This window comes from Lathamus discolor, chromosome 5 (genome assembly GCF_037157495.1).
Source record: "Lathamus discolor isolate bLatDis1 chromosome 5, bLatDis1.hap1, whole genome shotgun sequence".
NCBI lineage: Eukaryota > Metazoa > Chordata > Aves > Psittaciformes > Psittacidae > Lathamus > Lathamus discolor.
In genome coordinates this window covers 50639887-50661131 of record NC_088888.1, presented here as the reverse complement: position 1 = coordinate 50661131, position 21245 = coordinate 50639887, and the positions used below count along the sequence as shown (strand labels likewise).

Below are 21245 nucleotides of genomic sequence, written 5' to 3'. Positions count from 1 at the left end.
AGGCTGTTTGACAGTTTGATGTGATCAGAGTATATATTGAAAACACAAATAGGCCTTCACAGTGTTACTACTCAAATAAACAGGGTCAAGCTGAACCGAACTGGGAAAGACTTTGTTGTTGTTGGTTACGGCATATCCTAGCACTGTATTTTCATGAGGTGGCACTATACACTGTCTTATAGCTCCGTGCCTCCCACGTTGTTTCAGGATCCTTCATCATGGGGTGATCTCAGCAGTTTTGAATTCTTTGAAGACACAGACACTTCGGCTAGCAAAGCTCCCTCAGGCAAAGTTGCGCAGCTTCAGCAAAGAGGGGCCAGTGCTTGTAGACCTCAAGGACACCCCATCACAAACTTGAGCAAAATCATGCCGAGTCAGGGCTCTCCTGGCTCACCAAAGTCCTTATCTGCCTCACAGGGCAGTGCGGCTCCATGGGTCCTTCTTCGCAAAAGGAGAGGGCACTCCGGCCCCTTAGCCAGTGGGCACAGTAGCACCTTGGTCCTAGCTGACGTCAGCAGCTCAACTCCTCCTAAGCGCTCCCCTGTCAAAAGCCTGCCCTTCTCTCCCTCGCAGGTAGATCAAGACTTCTGCACAGATGTTACTAATTCTCAAAAGTCACCCCAGCCTTAACAATTTAGAAACTAATCCTTTGGAACAAATGACTAATTACTGTTGCACTTGTTGATTTCACTCCATGTTTGAATCTGCTCACTGCTCTTAGTCCTCACTGCTGACGTTAGATCATCAGCAAGCTAACTGTTGATTCTCTTTTAATTTAGTCTGTGGAGCTTGGGTTGTTTTGGGGTTTTGGGTTGTTTGGGTTTTATTTGGATCATTTTTGTAGGGGAATGTGATTTGCGTGCTTTGCTCTTGCTGTTAACTCCTTCACCTACTAGAGTTTAACGTTTCTGATCATTTGTAATACTTTCCATCTTTGTCCACTTACAGTATGATTCATTGACCTAGAAAACCCCAAACTGCATTTAAATAGCATTCAGGTTGTGAGACAAACTGACAACAACCAGATAATTCAAATCATGGCTCGCCGTCCTCAACCCAGGCCACATGGGGTGGAATAAAATAGGGATGAGGAGGAAAATGGCCTGTTAAAATCTCCTGGCATGCACTTCCAAATTCCTGTGGATGGTTGCTTTGTTTCACAGCTGTAGCACTATTTGAAAGTGTTTGGGTTTTTTTGTTTGTCTGTTTGTGGTGGTTTTGCCTTGGTTTGGCTTTAGTCCTTGCAGTCAGAGAAACACTATTTCATAAAGGATAGTAAAAGATTGCATTGTAATTATCTCCCACTGCATCTCTCCTTACCTATGAGGTATTTTAGTCATATATCATTTATCCAGTGAAGTCCGTATTTTCTTACATATTTTTTACAAAGTGTTTTTTAATCCAGTGCAAGTTGGGTCTAGAAGGGAATACTGTGTATTGTTGTCATAATAAAGGATACCACTACACTCACAGATTTTTAAACACTAGAAATGGAAAAATTGTTTTAGGCTACTGAATAGAACATATACAAAAGCAATTTTCTCCAGACTAATAATGCCACCTTCTTTTCAGTCTGTTGTTCCATTCCAGAGCAATCCATGCAGCCATCACAGGTGGCATTTTTCATTTTATGCTGTGAAAATGGAGGACTTTGTTTTGATAGAGATGATAGGAGATTTTTTTTCCTGTCATAAACACTTTATTTACTGCCTTAAAAACATGTAGATTCCCCCTCCCCTATGAATTTTTGTAGAATTTAGACATAGTTCCTGTGGGTTTATTCCCGAAACATCCCTTACTCATTTTCACCCAGTTCATACTTGGGCTCACTGCTCTTAATAGTAATTAATATTTATGTGTAGAAAATCCAAATCAGGCTGTTAAGATTTGGCTCTTAAAGTGGTGGAGAGTGTTTCTCTTTGGCCTTTTTGGCCATTTTCTTTGTAACTACCCTGTCCAGAAGTGCTTGTTTCTGCTTCCTGAGTGCTCCAGCCGAACTGTTGAGTATTGTTTTGCCATGTAGCCAGGTACCCCCCATCACTAATGTCAACCATAAGGAAATAGTTTCTTTTTCTTTTGTTCAGTAACATCAATGTAAGACGTCAAGTCAACCCTGTAATCTGAATGTTCCTGTTGATTTTTACTTTCCCTGCCTACAGTTCTTAAACACCTCATCCAACCACGAAAACGTGAACCTGGACAACCCTGCACTAACATCCACGCCAGTGTGTAGCCATAAGATGGCTGTCACCACACCGTTCCAGAGGGACCAGACTTTCAAAGCTCAGAAGGAAAATCATGTGTAAGTCTGTTATCACATTGTCTTGTCGGATTCACGAGGGTTCGTTTCTTCAGGTTTGCACACAACCAGAGTTGTGTATGCTTCCTGCAGAGCTGTTTGCTGACACATGCTGATTTTTCTAAATTTGGAGAAAAACTTCCACTTTACGACTGTGGAGGTAGGTTATTAATACAGAACGACTGTGCACTCAGCAGTTCTTTAAATAAAGCCATTTCACCTTACCACAGTTAAATAAATCTTCTGCTGGAAAAGGAAAATGAGGTTGCAGGAAAACATTTGTCCAAGTCTTAAAGCAGCCACTGTGTGTATGCACGTATTTCTGTAAAGAGGTAATATTTTCAAGCATGTTCCTTTAAAGTTTTTCTCCCTCTTTTTAAAGTTTCAGAACTCCAGCAATCAAGAGGTCGATATTAGAGAGCTCTCCAAGAACACCCACTCCATTCAAAAATGCACTTGCAGCTCAGGAAATCAAATATGGTCCTTTGAAGATGCTGGTAAGAAGGAAACAATGATAAAAGTTGCTTTGATATTAGTGTAGAGGGATGTTCTGGAACTTGGTATAACGTTTCTTCCTTTCAGCCTCAAACTCCGACTCATCTTGTAGAAGATCTGCAGGACGTTATCAAGCAGGAGTCAGAGGAATCTGCAATAGTGGCTGGGCTACATGAAAGCGGACCCCCTTTGCTGAAGAAAATCAAACAAGAGGTAAATCTCAAACTACCTGAGGCAATTTAATTCATCACTCTTTACTGAGAAACTTATACCAATACCTTTTCTGTTAAATAGCTGTGTCTGTTTTTCTTTCATGTGAGCCCCAAGATCTTAGTGTCGGTTCTATATAGTGTACTAGGCATGCCTAATTCATCCCCCATTGATTTCCATAGAAGTCTTTTTTGCTGTTTCCAGCAGGGGTTTGCTTGGGCAGTTCTAACATAGTTTTCATTTGAAACTTAAAAAGAAAAAAGAAATTAGATAGGAATTTGGACTGAATCTTTCTAATATTGGTGAAAACTATAGAAGAACCCTATGGGGACTAAGCTCCATGGAGTGACTTAGAAACCTGAACATTTGAGGGCATTGCATTATATTACTTTGTCACTAAAGTTCTAAAAATACATATATTCTCAACCCTTTCCAGGGGATTAAACTCCTGAATACTGACAGAGCACTGAGTGCAAGTATTCAAAGTTTTATTTGGTGGGGATTCTTTTGAGAACCTTGAACTTTTTTCTTCTGTGAAGAGCAATGGTGCTTTCAAAGACAGTACTGTAAACATGTATTATTCAGGGATGTGAAGAATATTTATTCAATTTATTAAGCAACTGACAGATAAATCACCTTCTGGTCAGTTGGGTACTGTTTTTTATCACGGTGCTTTTCCTGATTTCAGGTGGAGTCTCCAACAGATAAAGCGGGAAATTTTTTCTGCTCTAATCACTGGGAAGGAGAAAATCTGAACACTCAGCTCTTCACACATGCATCCACTATGGAAGATGTGCCTGTAAGTGCAAGTTTTCACACCACCAAATGATTTTTCTGTTTTACATCCCTGCTCCGTTCCTAAATGCAAAAGAGAAAATATTTTGTATGGAATTCCTCACAGGTCAGCATTGTTGATTATTCCTGTATCATTTTCCTGTATTAATCACAAAAAGCAAAATCCTGTGCACTGATCATTATCACTGTAATGCCTATAGAAGGCAGAAGAAGTTGCAGTCATCATGCAGCCCACAGTCTTTGTAAAGAGTCTCCGTTTGGAGGATGCCTGCACCTGTGTATAGAAATGAGTAGGTCACAGGGATAGAACTGGTGAAAGAAAGAAAGTCTGTTTTGTTTTGTGCAAATGAGACCTTGTGTGAGCACAGTCCCTTTGCTTAATCAGGGCTGTTCAGTCTTACTGTTACTCTTGCAGTTGGGCTTTTTGCTGGATGAAAAACCTTTGCACTTGGCAATGCTCCTGCAAAGCCAAGTCTTAGGGACACTCAGCTGAGGTCTGCCCGCAGTGCTGCACCCTCTGCAGTCAGGCTCAGTTTGCTTTTAATATGTTCAAACCCAGGTAGTTCTCCTGAGTGACTGAAAAATGTTTCTGTTTCTTTCTTATTTTCCTGTTCAGAATCTTCTTACCAGCTCCATTTTAAAGATGCCTGTGGCTGAAGAGGATGGTAGTTTTCACAAGACAGTTGCAGTACCTAGGAACAGACCACTAACTAGTCCTCTGCAGGTAACCATTCTTTGATAAATAATCCCTTTGTATATCAATATTGCTTTTTCACAGACTGATTCTAAGTGTTGAGTGTGGAAGAATGATATGTTTAGATGATGGTGGCTGAGGATCTCACTGTACCTGTGGAGTGTGAGGACGCAAAGGCTACAGCTCTGCCAAGGACCTGAACTAGGCAAACCCCAAGCATGGAGCATGGTAACTCAGCTGGCTCCAGAGCTAAATTGGTAGGACTGAACATTAACGTGGGCCAGAGGCTTTTTCCTATAGACTTGTTGTAGGTAGTCCTGCTGTTCTAGAGAGCAGGAGAGTTGAGTGGCGTGGTGGTGGCCAGAGGTTGTCACTGGCCTTGGGGCAAAAGGAGAGACTCTGGCACTGCCTGGCTGGCCAGCACAGATGTGGCCTGTATTGCCCATCCAGCCAAGCACCAGGATGGCCTTTCCCTGAGTGTTGCCTAGGTCGCACCAGAAATGTGGTTTTAACTGTAGTCTGAAGGGGTCTCATAATCCTTACAGCCAGTTGCACATTTTGGAATCTCTGAAATGAAATAAACAGGCAAATGTTGTAATGTAAGCCAGATGTGAGGCTGGGTTTTACATATTTATGCTTTTCTCAAGTGTTAACAAACGTATAAATTTGCTGTACTTTAAAATATGGCTGTTATAGAGAGCCTGATCCAAAGCCCACCAAAGTCACTAGCGGCCTATTTGTTGACTCTTGTGGACTTTAGATTGGGCTCATAGAAAGTCATTCAGAAAACGAAAAACAATGTAGATAGTGATTAATTATCCTTCCACCACAACCAGTGTTTTTGAGGTAGATGAATAAGTGATTGTATAGCCTTTCCCGAGCTGCAAAAATTGAGCTGAAGTGTTTCATTCCCCAGGGCGAGTCATTGTCAAAAAGGAAATTATAACTCCATAGCTCCTGACTTTCAGACAGGTAGTTCACATAGGTAATCCTTTCTTTCCTTCCTCTTTCCAGAAGTTACATTAGGAATTTATTTGCAGTAGGCAGGGATGAATAAAACCTGGTTTTGATTAAGCATCTCTAGCCAGGTGTTACAAAGTGAGATATTAACATTTCACACATCCCCATTTGGCACAGTTTGCCATGGAGTAGGTTGGTATTGTGCACTCCAAAATCATTGATGAAAAGCAGTTTTAGAGGGCAGGGACTGTCTCCCATCTGCACGGGGGTGCCCATAGGGGCCAAAGACTCACACGCTCTTCTGCTCATTTGCTCTTTCTCGTGAACCGTATTTCTTAGCTGCCCCACAACTGATGGCTGAGCAGAGGGTTTGAAGATCCACTGCCCCTGGGTTAGGGCAGTTGATTAGGGACTGAATTCAGATCACCTCATAGCAGAGGAGCCCAGGGCTCCAGTTTTGTAGTGGGCTGCTGGAGCTGGCATCATGGGATGAGGCTTTTGGTCCCCATGTGTTTAGCCCCACTGACTTGCCAGCGCTCCAACACCTGGCCATGTCCCCCACCTAAATGCCAGGCTTCCCTGTGGGTTTAGGTCAACATCTTAAGGTAGCTAAACAGAGCATGTTGTACATTGGCCTGTTAGTGGTAGTTGCCCGCACTCTGCCTGTAATAAAAATGAAGCATCTGAGGTGCCTGTAAAATAGGATCTTTTGATCTTTGGCATAACAGTGTTATGTTTCCTGCTATCTAAAAATAATTTCTTTACAAGCTGCTGTAAATGAAAGGGCTTGTTTAACCTTCTCTCCTCACTCACGCTGGTTTTGTTCAGGAAGTTTACATGAGTCAATTTGTGGGATCCCATTCTTCAGTCTTTGCTAAGGAAAAGCATGTTAAAAGTCAGGTACTTTCATTGTTCGGATAAAGAGGACTTATCCTTAAGTAGTAACTGAGTTAAAAAGGACTTCCCAACTCACCTCAGTGTTTAATAAAACATGTTGAACTGAAAGAAGCAGTTGTAAAGAGCTCCCAAAATGAATACTTAGTATGTAGCTTCTCAGTGTACCAGTATGAAGAAGGTAAAATTATTCTTTCTGCCGATGAACCATTGAGTGTTTTAGCTGAAATGTCATTTTAAATGAAGAATGAGCCTAGGGGTTTTTGTGATGGTGGCACAGACAGGTTTTTCAGAATGAAATACAGACTTTATAACAATGCTGTACTGTCTGGCAATCGCTGTGCTCTCTGATTTGGGCTCAGTGTCAGGGTTAAAAGGGAGAATCTGCTTCATCCCTGGTAAGACTGCTTGGCGTCCTACCAGAGGGGAGTTTGGCCCTGTGCAGCTCAGAAAGGACAAGCAGTCTGGTTCTGTTTCACTGTTTCTGCTCTGCCCCTAATACTTCTCCCCTTCCATCCCAGTGGAGATCGATGTGTGTGAGAGGACAGAGCCTGTCTAAAGGATGCAAATCAACTGGAAATGTTAGTGTTTGTGCTTGATTTTGACTGGTAGCATTTTGTATGTGACCAGTTTTTAGCATGTTCTTGTTCTATGCATTCTACACTTTCTAGTTTGGTGTATCGCCCTTGTACATGTACACGTGTGCTGACACACACATGAGCACTGGACTAAATCCACTGATGCCATGCAGGTAGACATTAAACATGAGGTAACTCATCTGGGTAAAATTAATTGTGCCTGCATATGTTTACATTGCTGCTGTTAATATTTTGGGCCTGATCCAAATGTTCTTACTTACACAAATTCTCATTAACTTCAGTCCAAGTAAGAATTATAGCACTCTGCACCTTTGGATGTGTGTATGGAGAGGAAGGAAAAAGAGCACTAAACTTTCTTTTTTTATATGCTTGGTTCTTCAAGTTCCATTTTCTCTTAAATTTGAACTTGCGTAAGAGGGAGGTAGTATGTTTACCAGCCCACAGTATTTTTCATCGCTTTAATAATTTGCACAGCATTTACGTAAAGAAAAAGGTACTTGGCTAGTAATCCACTCACAAAACGCCTGATTACTTATTGCATTTTGGATACAGGACTGATCATAAGCAACTTGGTAAATAAGAGCTGATGAACATATTAGATAGCGTGATATGAATCACCATCCCTTAGGAGGAACAGCATGTTGCATCACCTGGCATGTGAGGTCAGGGCTTCATCCTCATTTGATTCCCTGTGTAAGTCTCTATAAAGTGTCAGATGTAAAGGCAGCTGTCTGTAGCATCTTTCTGGTAAGGTGTGGAGGTTCAGCCAGCTTTTTTGTCCTGCATGGCAAATCTCAAGAGTTGTGCACTCGGGTATTCTCTTGCTGGTAGGAATAGGAGATGTCTCACCAAACCTATGTGTTACCTTGGGGTGGAATTACTCTTACAGTCCACTGCATAGATCCCAAATACTTCTGCTTTATATTTGTGGAGTTAGTTACAACCTGTGCTTTGTTTGCTTGTTACTTAAGCAATACTCAGTTGCAGAGCAGGGGGATTTTGGCCTCACTAGCAGCTTTTCCAAGAGTTAAGATTCTGGGAGAGCATATTCCCTTACCAAGACAAACTGATGATCTGTACTGAGCATTTGCTTGAATAGTGCCTTGTAAGAGGTTATGTAAAAAACCTTGTTTCTGGATCTTCCTATGTAAAAGTTATGTTTTGTTTCACATTGTGTTCTGGAGCGGTAGGAGTACCTACCATAGCCAGAAAAGTAGGCTAAATCAGACCATCCACCTAACCCTGCAGGCTATCAAAAGACACCATGAAATGGAACCTTTCAAGAAAATAGTGCTGCTTTGATATCTTCTTCCCCCAGTAACAAAGGAAACAACACAGGGTAGAAGCCCTGCAAGCTGAAGAGAGTGTTCTTCAACCTCTAGCTCCTGTCACTTGCCATTTTTTAACCACAGACTGACACGTTTCAGCTCAAATTTCCTGACTTTCAGCGGTTTATGTAACCATTTTCTTTAAAGAGTAGGTCTAAAGGATTTTAAAACAGTTACTTGGTTAACCTTTTCAAGGCTGTGAGCTGTCATTAAGCTTAATTTTCTCTGTTTAAAAAAGTGAAGTGTGGAATTTCATTTGCAGCTGGTTGTAAGACAAAAAGTATAGGTGAGGCAGCATGCTCTCCTGCAGCAGCAAACTTTCCTCTAGTTTTTCTGGGGCAAGAAGATCCCAAAGTCTCATACTCTTCCATGTTTAATCAAGGGACAGGGGGAAGCACACTATGCTCAAGCCCTGGGAGGTTTAAGATCTGCACAACAAGTGCCTTCACTTTAGCCCTGTTGGTTTCCCTCTCCTGTGTTGTCTCTTCTCTCGCCAGTGGCTGATGTGTGCAGGAGTTGTGCTTGGCACAGCTGAGGGAGCAAAAGGAATTTGGAAGTTACAGGTCAGTCCTCGCATGTTTTCCTCCCAGGGCAGCAGAATTTGGGTTGCAAACAAGTCAGGATTTACAGCTGCCCTAAGCAAGCAGAAAGAAGAAAAGCAACAGCTTAACTATCAGCCATTTGCAGCTATGCCTTCTGATCAGTGAATTAAAATAAAGTTATTTATAGACAGAATTAGAAAGGGACTGAACATCCTAATGTGAGTTGCAGGCGCTTACCCATTTCTGTATCTCTTCTATTACTCTTACTTGGAAAGCTCATACATCTCAAACAGGAGTTTTGTCTGAGTAAGGGCTTCAGGGTTAAGCTCCTGAAAGTGCTGCCAAATAGCTCTTTGCATCTCTGGTATGAGGCGTAGAATAAAAGCTGAAAAGTTGGACCATCTTACTCTCTCACATTTAGCAAGCTGTATTTCTGAGCAATGTGTTTAGGAGAAGGCTGTCCCATGTCCCAGAGGAGAACTAGCGACATGAGCAGAAATAGTGCTCTGCCTTTAGCAAATGAAATAGAAATCATTTATCGTCACTTGACTTTTTAATTAGTCTTTACTGTCTGGTCTTAATAAGTACAAAGATTTATCTTAATTCTTCATCCTGATAGAATAGAAAGACATACTGTTCTACATGATATGCACTGTATTCTGCTAGGAACTTGCTTTGTTTAGGGTGTTAGTTGTTTCACTGTTTCGGAAGTACTGCATTTTCTGTTGTAAGCCTTCTCATTGGCATGTTCTGTAAATTTTCTATGCCATGTAATCTAAGGGAAAACTGGCAAGAAATCCAGCTTTTTCCAATAGAGAAACATGGTAAGATACCTTCTAATAGTTTAAGCCCTCTAAATTTTTTGCTCATTTGTCTTTTTTTGGTTTTAAATGCCAACACACCTTGCTAAATTAATGTACGTAACACCAGTAACTTTGCTGAAGTTGCTGAAGATACCTGCCAGAGTAGCACTGTGTCTTCTAGCACAGTTCTTTGCCCAAAGATTTTTACTACACTTCCATCAGTTTGAGAGCTCGGCACTGCAGGACTGCAGCAGTGTTTGGTTTTGGCGTTCACCTGTTAACAACTCAAGGTGTCACAAGGCAGGAGCTTTCTTAAGGTATGCAGACAGCACATGAAAAGGCAGCCCAGGCTTCCAGAGCAGAAGGACGAGTTGTGTTAGAAAAGCACCTTTCCACAGTCTTCTCTTACTCCGTTCTGTTTTCTCTAGATGGTCCAAGTTTTATTTAAAGTGCTTTAACTGGATATCCCGGTTACAGCTTTGACAGTTTGTTTACAGTTTGCATCTGCCTGAGGGCAGTTGAAGGCACATTATAGCAAAGTGAGGTAGTTTTACTGCCAGGAGAAGGATGTGCTTGTAGGATTACTGAGGTGAAAAAAAAATGAGCCATGGAGAATGACATAGCTGGAATTGTACCATGGGTCTGTAATTTTATCCTATGGGAACTCATAGTACTATACTTTCTTCTCCCAGCCACTCCCTGTTTCAACCTAAAGAGAGAAAACTGCTGTGTGTGAAAAAGAAAAATACAGGTGGAACTGCTGGCTGAAAAGGCTTAATTTCTTTTAATTGACAGCAAAACTAAAAGTAGTCTCCTGCTCTTTGTGGCAATTAAAAAAATTATATACGGAATGAATCCTGTTGCGGAAATCCCATTCTTTCCCCACTGGCTAAGGATTTAGGTGCCAAAACAAACACCTCACTCTTAGGTGGCTGAATTTAAGTAGGGAGAATCCACTGAATCAATTAGAACATGCCCATCAATTTTGGTGGTGTTTGGGCCAGGCCTTTTGGATTCTAGTTGCAAAGTTTTTATGTTTCTATAAACATAATGGACCTTTAAATGCGACAGGAGAGATGCAGTGAACGTTCTGCAAAAGGAGTGGTCTGACGTGGGTTTCTGCGCTGTTTTCCTTCATGCCTCTAGCTTTCTGCTGGGGTCTTTTCCCTTTTGGTACATTTGTTAAGTGCTGCTCTCTGCAGGGCTCTGCTGCTGTCCTGTGACAGAGCCCTGTCGATACTTGCTGCAGTGCTGGCATGGTAGGAGGTGTTGTGCTTTGTTTTTTTTACCAAGGGATCACATGGCTGTGTGAGCCCAGACCTGGCAAGGTGCTCTGCCTGGGTCATGAGACCCAGCATTCCCTGCCAAGGAGGGAAGTAAAGCCTCTCGCATAGGGATGACTTTCACAGGTGCCTCGTCAGGCGGGCAAGGCAAAGGCATTGTGCTTTGTTTCGTGTTGGCTGCCGAGAACCAAGGCTTCAGACAGAAAATGGTTAATAAAAATACCCAATTAAATGTTACCTGACTTCCCCAGGATAGCATTAGAAGCTCTTAGTAAATACACTACTTCAGAAAATACACTACTTTACTTTGGGTCCAATTCTGCCTTGTTTACTAGAGCAAAGCTGTCACCACTGTCAGTGAGACTGCATAGTTAGTCCCTTTTTATAAATTTGTCACAAGAGGAAAAATGGTGTAATGTATTTCTGTGGAAATAATACAAGGGTCAGAACTCTGCAGGGAGATTCTCTTGTGCTGTCTCTGTGGCAAAACTTGGGTAAGTTGTTTCGTGCAGGCTCAAGTCTTGGAGTTGAGCTGATCGTCTCATCATTTGCTGTGTCTGCTGCCCTGTGCTCCCTGGGGCACTGAGGCGGCTGACCCGGAGGGAGGGCAGGGGGTTACTGCCTACCTGAGAGGCTTCTGCTGCACTGACACAGGTTAAACGAAGACCAGGCTTTCAGTGGAATGAGTGACATGCAGCAGCTTGCTGAGATGTTGGAGATAATCAGCATATAGATTTATTTTTTTTCCCTTTCTAAGCACATGGCTGTTAATAAAAACAGCTCAGTGTAGATACTAATGACTAAACCTGATTTATGAGATAGGGACACTCCTTGCCTGGAATTACTTCTATTTTTCGAAAATTGACATCTTGTGACAGATGGACTTTCCCTTACATACTCTCAGTTATTTAAGGGACTGCTGATCTCTCATTTCTAGACCAGTACATTGAAGCTTTGGGGGAACGCAGGGAAATACCATTTGGACATGGTTTTGTCCTTTGAAATGATGGATATTCTGGAACTACTAACTGCTTTTGAGGTGTAGAGACCTAATCTGGCTTCTAAAACTGATGGCATTGTACCAGGCATAATTTGGTCCCTGATGCAAATACCTCTAAAGTAATAGGGTAAAATACTCACAGGTGACAGAGTCCCACTGAGGATCAATAGGAGCTGTAGGTTCCCAGCTGATGTAGGTGCCTTTGAAAAAGCTACTCTGGAAGCTGTTTAACCAAAACATGAAAGAAGCTGCGGCATGCAGAAAGTATGTCACACCTGCATTTTGGCTGTGGCATGTGCCCTAGGCAGAGTCACAGCACAAGGTATACAGCCAGCCTGGGTTGAACCACTCTGGCAAAGAGGTGTATGGTGTGTTTTTTCACTTCACAGATGTGCTGTCCCACAAAAAGCTGCAAAAACTTAATGATTCGAGGCCTGACCTGGTTCTCCTTCACTCAGGGAACTCCCAGTGAAGCTCAGCAGAGTTCTGCCTGCAAAAAAGCATCAACAGCAGAGACAACATTTGGAACTTGTCTACAGAGAACAGAAAGCCGTGTCTAGGGAAGCCCACCAGAAGTTTACAGGGAACTAACGTGTGCCCCTGTCTTGGCTAAGCTGCTTGCTTATTCATTGGGTTTATTCATTTTAGGCTGTAAGCCCTCCAAGGCAGGGAACCTCGGTCACTGTGTTTGTACCAGTGCCCTGATTAGGGCAGGTTATGAGAAATTATCTGTATTTCATATGTTGCCCAGCCTTTTACTATCTATTTACTATATGCCTCAGATAACACTGTTTACAGTCAGAAGAGCATTCTGTAAACATTCAGCCTGGAGAATAATGTAAGGATCATTTTGCAAAGTTAGCAACTAGAAGGAGCAGCATAAAGAGCAATGGGCTCACCAGGACAGTTCTGCTCTTAGCAGATGGTTTTCAGTCCATTAATTATGCTTCCTCCAGTGTCCTGGATGTTGGGAAGGCTTTGGCTATCTTGTTGAGCAATGTAGATCTTGACTCACAAAGATGATCCTTGTTGAAAGCAGAGGAAAATAGAGAAGGGTTTCTCTTGGATCTTGAGCATAGACCTCATCAATATTCAGCAGTACTGGGTTCTCCTCCTTACTGGTAGGCAGCTTTCCATGGAGCACCTTTCTGGAATGCAGGGTGTTCATACGGTAGCTCTATATAATGATAAGAGTTTTTATTCAGGGCTTAGGGAATATGTCAATGTGTAAAGGCAGACACACTTGAATAAGTAAAGAAGTTCAATAGAAAAAAAAAAGCATGTGTAAATGTGTATGTTACTGGTAAATTCCAGGAGCTTTGAAATTTCATTACTGTTTATGGCTCAAGGCAATGAGAAACATCTCACATGTGTAGTGAGTAAATAAATACAGAGTGCACAGCCCTCCGCAGATATGTTTATCTCACTTTAACATTATACTAAATGGTGTCTGTAGCCTCCATAAATACCACAAGAAGTGAAATGGCTTACATGATAATTAAAAAAGCTGTTTCTGCTGTGAGCCATGTTCCCCCCTTCTCCTTTGCCAGAGGAGCTCTGCCAATGGGCACGTGCTAATCGCTGCTCACAGGTGAAAGCAGCTTCGAGCATGGGACTTTTTGCTAGCTGTGGGCAGGCTGTCAATGTTGTCCGGTTGATCCAGGGAACACAGGAGCAGAGCAGCTGTATTTCTAGACTGGAGGTTTGGCAGGAATTTCTGTGTGGTCATAGCACTGAATATTGTAACTGTGGGCTTTAGAGTGTCTGTGCTGTTGACCGTAAAGTCCACCTGAAAGGCAGGGCTGTAGATAGAGACTTGTAGAGCAGCCGCTGCTTAAGAGGAAAGTGGGGAGGTTTGGATCCTGGCTCCTGTGGTGTACGGCTCTGCAGGTCATCAGGTCTGCCCACCCCTCTGGTCACTAACTGAGAAGTGGGGGTGCTATTTTTTTCCTGTTGGGTTGAGAATTCAGTTTCTCTGGAGATGGGACAACATTGTGTCCTGTTCATGTAATATTTAATCATGAGCCGGCACGGTGTCAGCTAAGGCTATGAATAAATCACATGGTGTTCACCCCAAACCTCTCTGCCTGCTTTCTCATTCAGCATCTGAACAACGCCTGGGAGTCAGCATCCTGTGGGAAGATCGAGGATCAGATGGCCCTGACGGATCAGGCACGCAAGTACATGACCTCCTTCCCCACCCGGACTCTGGTGATGTGAACGGGTCGACGGACAGAGAAGCATTATGGTTTTGAGAACACTTCACCTCCAATGGGAAATTCCTGTTCCTCTGCATGAAAACTTTTCATGAATGGGAGAAGAGCCTATCTTTGTTGTGGTACAACAGTTGGGAGCAGCACAAAGTGCATTTAGTCACTCAGCATGTATATTCTTGTTGGATTTCACCCAACTTAAGAGGATTGTTTTGTTGTGATTTTTTTTTTTTTAATGATACTTGCCTAAATTATTAGGTATTGAGTTTGAATCAGTAATTAATGATCTTAAGTGCAGACTTATAATAATGATATTTTTTCTTGTACTTTTGAAGATCGAGCAGACCTAACACACCAGTATTGTTATTTCAGTGATGTGCTAGCCAGGGGTGGGGGTTTGGTTGTTTCTTTTTTAATTTTTTATGATAAAAGAGCAGGTACTCAAACAGATGTATTTTAAATCACTGAACAAAATGCATTGGTATAAAAGTACTGAAGTGAAAAGCATTACTACAAACGCTAGTCTGTGCAAAGGGGGAAGACTGATCAAGATCATGAATGCTCAAACATCCATGCCTCTTGAAATTCTCTTTTCTGTTATGGTTCTAGACCATTATTCATTGTGTGTTTCTGTCTGGGGGGGGTAATTAGCTTGCTTGAAAAAACATTACTGTATGAAACATAGATTTATGAGAAAAATTATATTTTTTATTCAGTAATTTAATTTTGTAAATGCCAAATGAATACTGTGTTTTGCTGCTACAGACCCTAGCGTGTAGACATGCTGCTAGTGTAAAAGGAGTAGAGCTTTATATGGAAAGAAGACAAATGTTGATGTTAGCTAATTGACTATGCACTAGCATTTCAGATCTTTTTATTTTAAATTTTTTTACATCATTTATATATTTTTTCCCCTTTTGTTTTTTTTTATAAGCAATAATTTTGAACACTGTTCCTGGGAGATTTCTTTTCTTTTTTGTCTAGATGTGCTGTTTTGTTTCCCATTGGTTTGTAACAGCATGCATTGCACCTTCATACGTTTGGGAGATCGCTGTTGTGTTCATGTTGTCTGTTTTGTTCTATGTCTAGCTAATTGTTCCCTAGCTTGGGTCTTGTATACTGAATCAGGTTCTTAGAAATACATGGTTCTATGTACTGCCATACCAAATCTTTACCAATATGGCAAAACACTGATTTTATTTTATTTTTTTATTGTTTGGGTTTTTTTATAATAGCCTCTGGCTTTGCTGCCTTAAAAGCATTCGGTGCGGCTTCACCTGCACTTAATTTTTTATACGAAAATGTACTGCCTTGTAGATAAATAAAGTGTGTTCTTTTTTACTTAAACCCACATGGTCTTCGAATCTTGTTTGCCTGTAGTGTTTCAGCAGTGGTGTTACAGGCAGCAATCAAGACAAGTTTTTTCCAGCACACTTAGATAAGTAAGGAATAGTTTTTCACACCATAGGTAGCCTCAACATCCCCAGTTCTCACTGATCATTAAGGAAGTGGAAGGAGCACAGCACAAAACAGGAAGTACTGAGAATGTTGTGGACTTGAGGCACATCTCCAGTGACACTGAAGTCCAGGTCAGCTGCAGCCGGTGGGAGGCTGTGCAAAACAGAGGGCTAATTTATTTCTTCACCTGAGATCACCAGATGAAGAATCCTTGGAATAAGAGCAAATATTCTGGAGTTCCGATACTGTAGAATAGAGTATTTTGCACTTAAGAAACCAGAGGTAGGAATAAAATTGAAACCCCAGTGCATTACAGTGCACTGCAAATAATTGGGTAGATCTGTAGAGCCTCACACAGTGTAAATGCTGAGAACATTCAGCAGTGGGAAATCTGGAGAGTAAAAGGAATTACCAACTCCCTCTCCTCCCCCCACTTCCCCACAAGAAAATAAAAGGTGCGACCTGGTGGGAAAAAAATTGCATTTTATTTCATAGCTTGAAAATAAATCATTAGCTGAAATTTAAGTTGAAGCAATCAGACTGATACTTTTGAGAGCAGACTTCAGCTCCCTGAAGGAAGTAATGGCTATTTCCAAGTGTGCGTGTGTGTGTGTGCATAGCCACGTATGGGCTGAGAGCCCCCAGAGGTGCCTTACAGTCCTTTTTCGCTCATTCCCCAGCAAGTTGCCTAGTCCTCCTAGCTGAAGCCTCTTGCTGGCCTGCATACGATGCAGCGCACAGAAAAGGAGGGGCAAAATGGCCTTTTCCACCCTGTGCAAGGTCCCTTCTTGTGCACTTTTGATTTTCAGCCTGGGAAGGGACTGGTGCTTGCAGCAGCCCCCTCTAAGTTTTGCCTGTTTCTCATCTATCCCCCATGTGGTTTGAGCTGTCACCAAATGCTGAGGGTGAACCAGCCCCGAGGAAGTTTTGCAGCATTTCCCGCATGCAGGACCCCTGTGCTGGGTATGGATTACAGAGAAGGGGAAGTCTGTGGGAGCACTTGCCTGTGCAAACGCTGCGGGCTCACCCCATAAGAACACTTGTGCAAGATGTGAGGGAGGACTGCCGGACTTCATGGTGTGCAGCTTGGGAAGAGGGAAAGGTCTGCATGTGAGGCACGCCACAGCTTAAGCAACGCGTTGCAGTTTGAAAGAAGTAAAAAGAAAAGGAAAAAGAAACACCCAGCTCACAACAGGTCTTCAAGGCAAAGCTCTTGCCTTGCAGGGCTCCAGCTGTAACTGCAGCAAGCGTGACTGAGTTTAAACAGATCATAATCTAGCACCCAGTGAGGAGCAGTGCCGGGAAACATGGAAGCTCACCCTGCAGGTGCCCAGCGTAAGGGCTGGGGTTTTTTCCTTACACTTTCCATTACTTTAAAACCCATTTTTAACAAGCAAACCCACTGCAGTAGTTGTCTTGTTGATGGGTACTCTTAGAGCTAACACAGAGGAAAAGGCTTCTTTTTCCCTCCTCATTTCATTCAGAATGCAAAACACTCAGTAGATTAAAGCTGATTTGCATATGTTTCTACATGCATGTGGTGCTCAGCATGAGCAAAGGAAGAGGCTTTGTTTGAATGCTGTAGCCCAGGAACCTCATTATTTTTTCCCCACCAACTCTTTAAGTTCCCTTTGCAACAAAGTGCCACCTCCTACATACCCTTCTCACAATATTCACACTTGACCATGCGCTGCTTACTCCCCGAAATACACATCTTTCTTTCAGAGATCCAAGAGAAGTTCTACCTGTCAAATTCTAGTTTGAGCATAGATCAGGCAAGATCTATCTCAAGACAGGTCCATATAGATGGTCTTGGTGATGGCCATTTAGCCTTTCAGTGGACCTCCGCACAGGTGTATAGCCATGCCGGACCCATTTAAACCTAGAGTAACCTACCAAAATGAAGGGAAAACAGGTTCAGTCAAGTTCTCGTTTAATGGAGAGTAGATATTTGGCTCAAATCCCTATTAACCTTTTTCTTTGCTGTAATTATAACTTAATAATGTTGTCAGTGGGAATTCTTTTGATTTCTGAAAAGAATTTCAATTATCATTTCAGCATGTGCCACTAATTAAAAATGAAGAGCAAAGGAGCCAGCGCAAAAATAAAGGAAAATACCAGAGTGCGAGGTGTTTCCCAGCTATACCCTGCAATTCTCCAGCTCTCTATGCAGTCCCTGATGTTCAACTCCCCCAGGTCTGACATATATGACAGCAATAAGCTTAAACTAAAAATGTGCCAGAGCTTGGCCTGGCAGTTTGGGAAAAATCATTATAGCTGAAGGAAAGAGCCAGACTTTGTAGCTGGGAGCCAAAATGAAAAGTCTGCTGAGGGTAAAGAACAGAGCAGAGCTCTGAATATTCTGTAGCACAGTGATCCTTAAGTAAAAAAAACCCAGGTGCTTTTTTCACAGTATTTGCAATCTTGATCCTTATCCAGGCCAGCTAAGTCAATGACAATCAGCTCTCCCTCAAGCCCACACAGTCAGTCACGTAAGCAAAGGGTGCTTCTGTGGGGTAGTGACTGGAGCATCAGAATTATCACCTCCTCTTACTCCTGCTGCATTTGACTGTATTTCTAGCTCAGCCTTGATTTGGTATAGGGGTGATGCAAAGGACAGAAGAAAAAACTCTTTATCCTCGAAATCTATTTTAAATGTTGGAGGGGTTTTTTGTTTGTTTTTTTGGTTTTTTTTTTTTTTTTTAAAGCATGCAAAAAATACTTTGGTTCAGAAAAGAATGTCTTTGAGGCACTGGTCCGCGTCTTGCTTGTCAGCTTGTTCCGCAGCACAGGTGGGGTCAGTCGACGGCCCAGTCTTTGCTCAGGAGCAATGGTGGCATTTTGCCTAGGTGGCCAAGGAAAGACACTGGCCACATCCTTCATCACCAGCCTGATGTCTTAATTCAAAAAGTTGTTATTTCCTGTTATTTCCTGCTTGTTCCGTTTGCCTCTTTTCTCTAAACTTGACTTCAATGCCTCAGCAGTTTTCACTGAAGACCTTCCTACCGGCACAAACCTGTTGGTGACATTTTTCTCTCAGCGACTGATGCAAGTATGGTAATGAAGATAAACCACAGAGGTCCAAATTCTGCTTTCAGTCATGTTTGCAAGCTGGCATTAGCTATACAGCTCATTGTTAAGGGCTGTAAAATGTATTTGCTCTGCTATTATTTTTCCATAAATTATTTGTGATCAGGTTGTCATTGTTTTTATTACAATTCCACTTGATTCATGACATTTCTTCAAGGTATTTTTCCAATCCATTTGAGCATCAGAACAATCGCTGATTTTTATTTTTTTTACAAAGCCTCTGCTTCTCAGGCTGCACAGATCCACACTTACAGCCTAGCTAGACTTACCCCCAAGGAAATTTCATTTCATGGGCAAATAACTTTTACTACTTGATTAAATCACTACTCATCGCTACAGCTCCAAGACACGCTCCACGTGCACATCTGTCAGAGAAGTCCTCGCAAACAGCGAAGAAGGTTTCAGGAAGCTCTCCCCAAACAGGTTTCTACACTAACCATAGAGACCACCTCTGCATCTCCCAGTTCCTGCCGGCCCAGCTGCAAGCCTGCCATGGCCCTCCCGATAAAGTCAGCCCTGAGAGAGTCTTGAAAGGGTGCCTGCAGGTGTGCTTTCCTGCCTGCGCCTCTCTGCCTGCTGCCTCTAATGTTTCATTAACTCTCTCATCAGCGTACATCAGCATAGGAATTATCTGAAGGTGAAGGGAGGCCCTGACTATTTAAGCGATGGGGTTTTGGTATCTGTGCTCCTAGGAGCTCAAGGCGGAGACCTCAGAGGCGCCGGCTCAGCCTTCCTGTGAAGATAAAGGCGCTGCTATTCTATCCTGTGATGCCAGCAGGGAAATGAAAATCTGCACGGGGTTATAGCTCCTGCCTGCCCAGCCAAGCCTTGCTGCACCTAAGGATTCAATAGAGAAACAGCCATGTTTTGCTGGCCAAAGGCCTAAAAGATGTTTCTGTGAAATAATATAGGAAAGAGATTATACTCAGCTTTTCTTTTCTGCTCTGCTCATCCTCCTGGCTGTCCCTTCTGCCCTTGTAGCTCTTTCTGGCAGGCTCAGCTCCATTTCACCAAGGCACACAGCCCTTATGGGGCATGGCTCAAACCCCGCTGAAAACTGATTGAAAGAAGTTGCTGGTCTCCATAACATCAGTGAGCCCAAGCCAAAGCATTGTCAGGGCTAAGAACGTGGATCGTTTCCCTGCCCATGACTGATGGGCCCCTGCTACTCCCACTCAAGACAGTGCTCCTGTTACCCGCAGATAGAGCATCAACTCCACCGAAAAGTAACCTCTGTATCTCAAGTTAACATCCTCTAGTGAAGCCCCATTTGTGCACAAAGGCCTTTCACTGGAGGTGGTTTGCCCCAGGCTGGGAGACCCACTAGGTATGGACAGGACAGGCCATGTTACATTCAGCTTTGGAACCCTCTCAGCACCTGCCTGCTTGCCCGGGACAGGGATGACTTCTCCTGCTGCCCCATGAAGGTCCTACGGTGGCACCCCAGGAGCAGTAACTCATGGGGAGAACTCCTGAGCTAGCATCAATGCAGACACACACTTAACTTTCTCTAATCAAAGAGGTTAGAGTAGTCCTTTCCTCACCAACCTCTGATTTGTAGCCACATCCTCTAGCAGAAAACCCATAACAAATACAAAGGCAGTTTGTACGGTGATAAGCTACGAAACTGATGCGATAGTCACTCTTCCATCAGCTCTCTGAAAACCATCTCTTCCTAGCACAGACTTTCATTGCATCCACTTAACATAGCTGCTGTTTGGATCTCAAAACAAGCCCCACTGCCACAAAAGATGAATAAACCTGACATACACCTGCCCCGTGATTTTGCCACAGGCATCACAAGGCAGCAAACTTGCTTACATGGTAATTAAATTTAACTCCTGGATTTTTTCCTCCCCTAGTGTTAAATTGCCACTTATGTGGTTTGCTATGCTGTCTGTCTGATATCCAAAAAATATCTGTTACCATCCTCTCTGGCAATTGATCAATGGAGCAAGTAGAATTTTATGTGACATCTTGAATGGATTGAATGTGAAATTTTGAATGATACCTTGGTTTGCCTTCCTGTCAGAGTGGTACACGCTCCTCTTTCTTCTTTAACATCCATAACCAACTTTCATTCAAAGGATTTCAAATAACAGAAACCTGGTTTTCTCTAGAGCACAGGAAGTTGTCCAGAAGGCTTAATGATCCTGTACTGTCTTGAAACTGATGCTGAGGCTGCTACAGTTTCAGCCTTGCTATGTAAAAGCAGGTTTCCATATCCTAATCCAAATGTCCCAGTAGAACCAGGCTTTGTGGAAGAAGGAAACCCCAACTGCTATATGGATAAGTCTGGACTTAACAGATAGATAGCTATTGTCTGTGCACACAGGCTGGCAAAGGTCACCCGGGTTCTGGAGCAGTGTTCAGGCATTACAGTGATGAGGAAATTATGAGTAGTCGCAGGTAGAATAATACACCTGAGCAACACAGTGTGTTGCCCTTACTGTTTCTAAGTCCTTGAATCTCCTGAGGAAGTTTGCATTCATTAGTGAGCTGCTGCAAGTCAGCAAAAGAGAAGCACTGACTTCCTGGGAAGTGGTGATTTTCCTTTACGTTTACTTATGATAAGTAAGAGC

General features: G+C 42.7%; 1 protein-coding gene across 6 annotated transcripts in view; it reads left to right on the top strand.

Annotated features, from left to right (window-relative positions):
* The window catches only part of MYB (MYB proto-oncogene, transcription factor), a 28060-nt gene extending 12598 nt beyond the window's left edge, over nucleotides 1-15462 (top strand). For 3 of the 6 annotated variants that reach the window (XM_065680822.1, XM_065680821.1, XM_065680820.1), the window contains 6 exons: nucleotides 2160-2302; nucleotides 2682-2796; nucleotides 2882-3007; nucleotides 3693-3803; nucleotides 4416-4523; nucleotides 14006-15462. In XM_065680822.1, coding sequence (XP_065536894.1) covers nucleotides 2160-2302; nucleotides 2682-2796; nucleotides 2882-3007; nucleotides 3693-3803; nucleotides 4416-4523; nucleotides 14006-14122 — 720 coding nt within the window. In that variant the 3' untranslated portion in view covers nucleotides 14123-15462. Of the gene's footprint in view, nucleotides 1-207; nucleotides 574-2159; nucleotides 2303-2681; nucleotides 2797-2881; nucleotides 3008-3692; nucleotides 3804-4415; nucleotides 4524-14005 lie in introns of all 6 variants that reach the window. The other 3 variants (XM_065680819.1, XM_065680817.1, XM_065680818.1) reach the window with 2 other exon arrangements.
* The last annotated feature ends 5783 nt before the right edge of the window (nucleotides 15463-21245 follow it).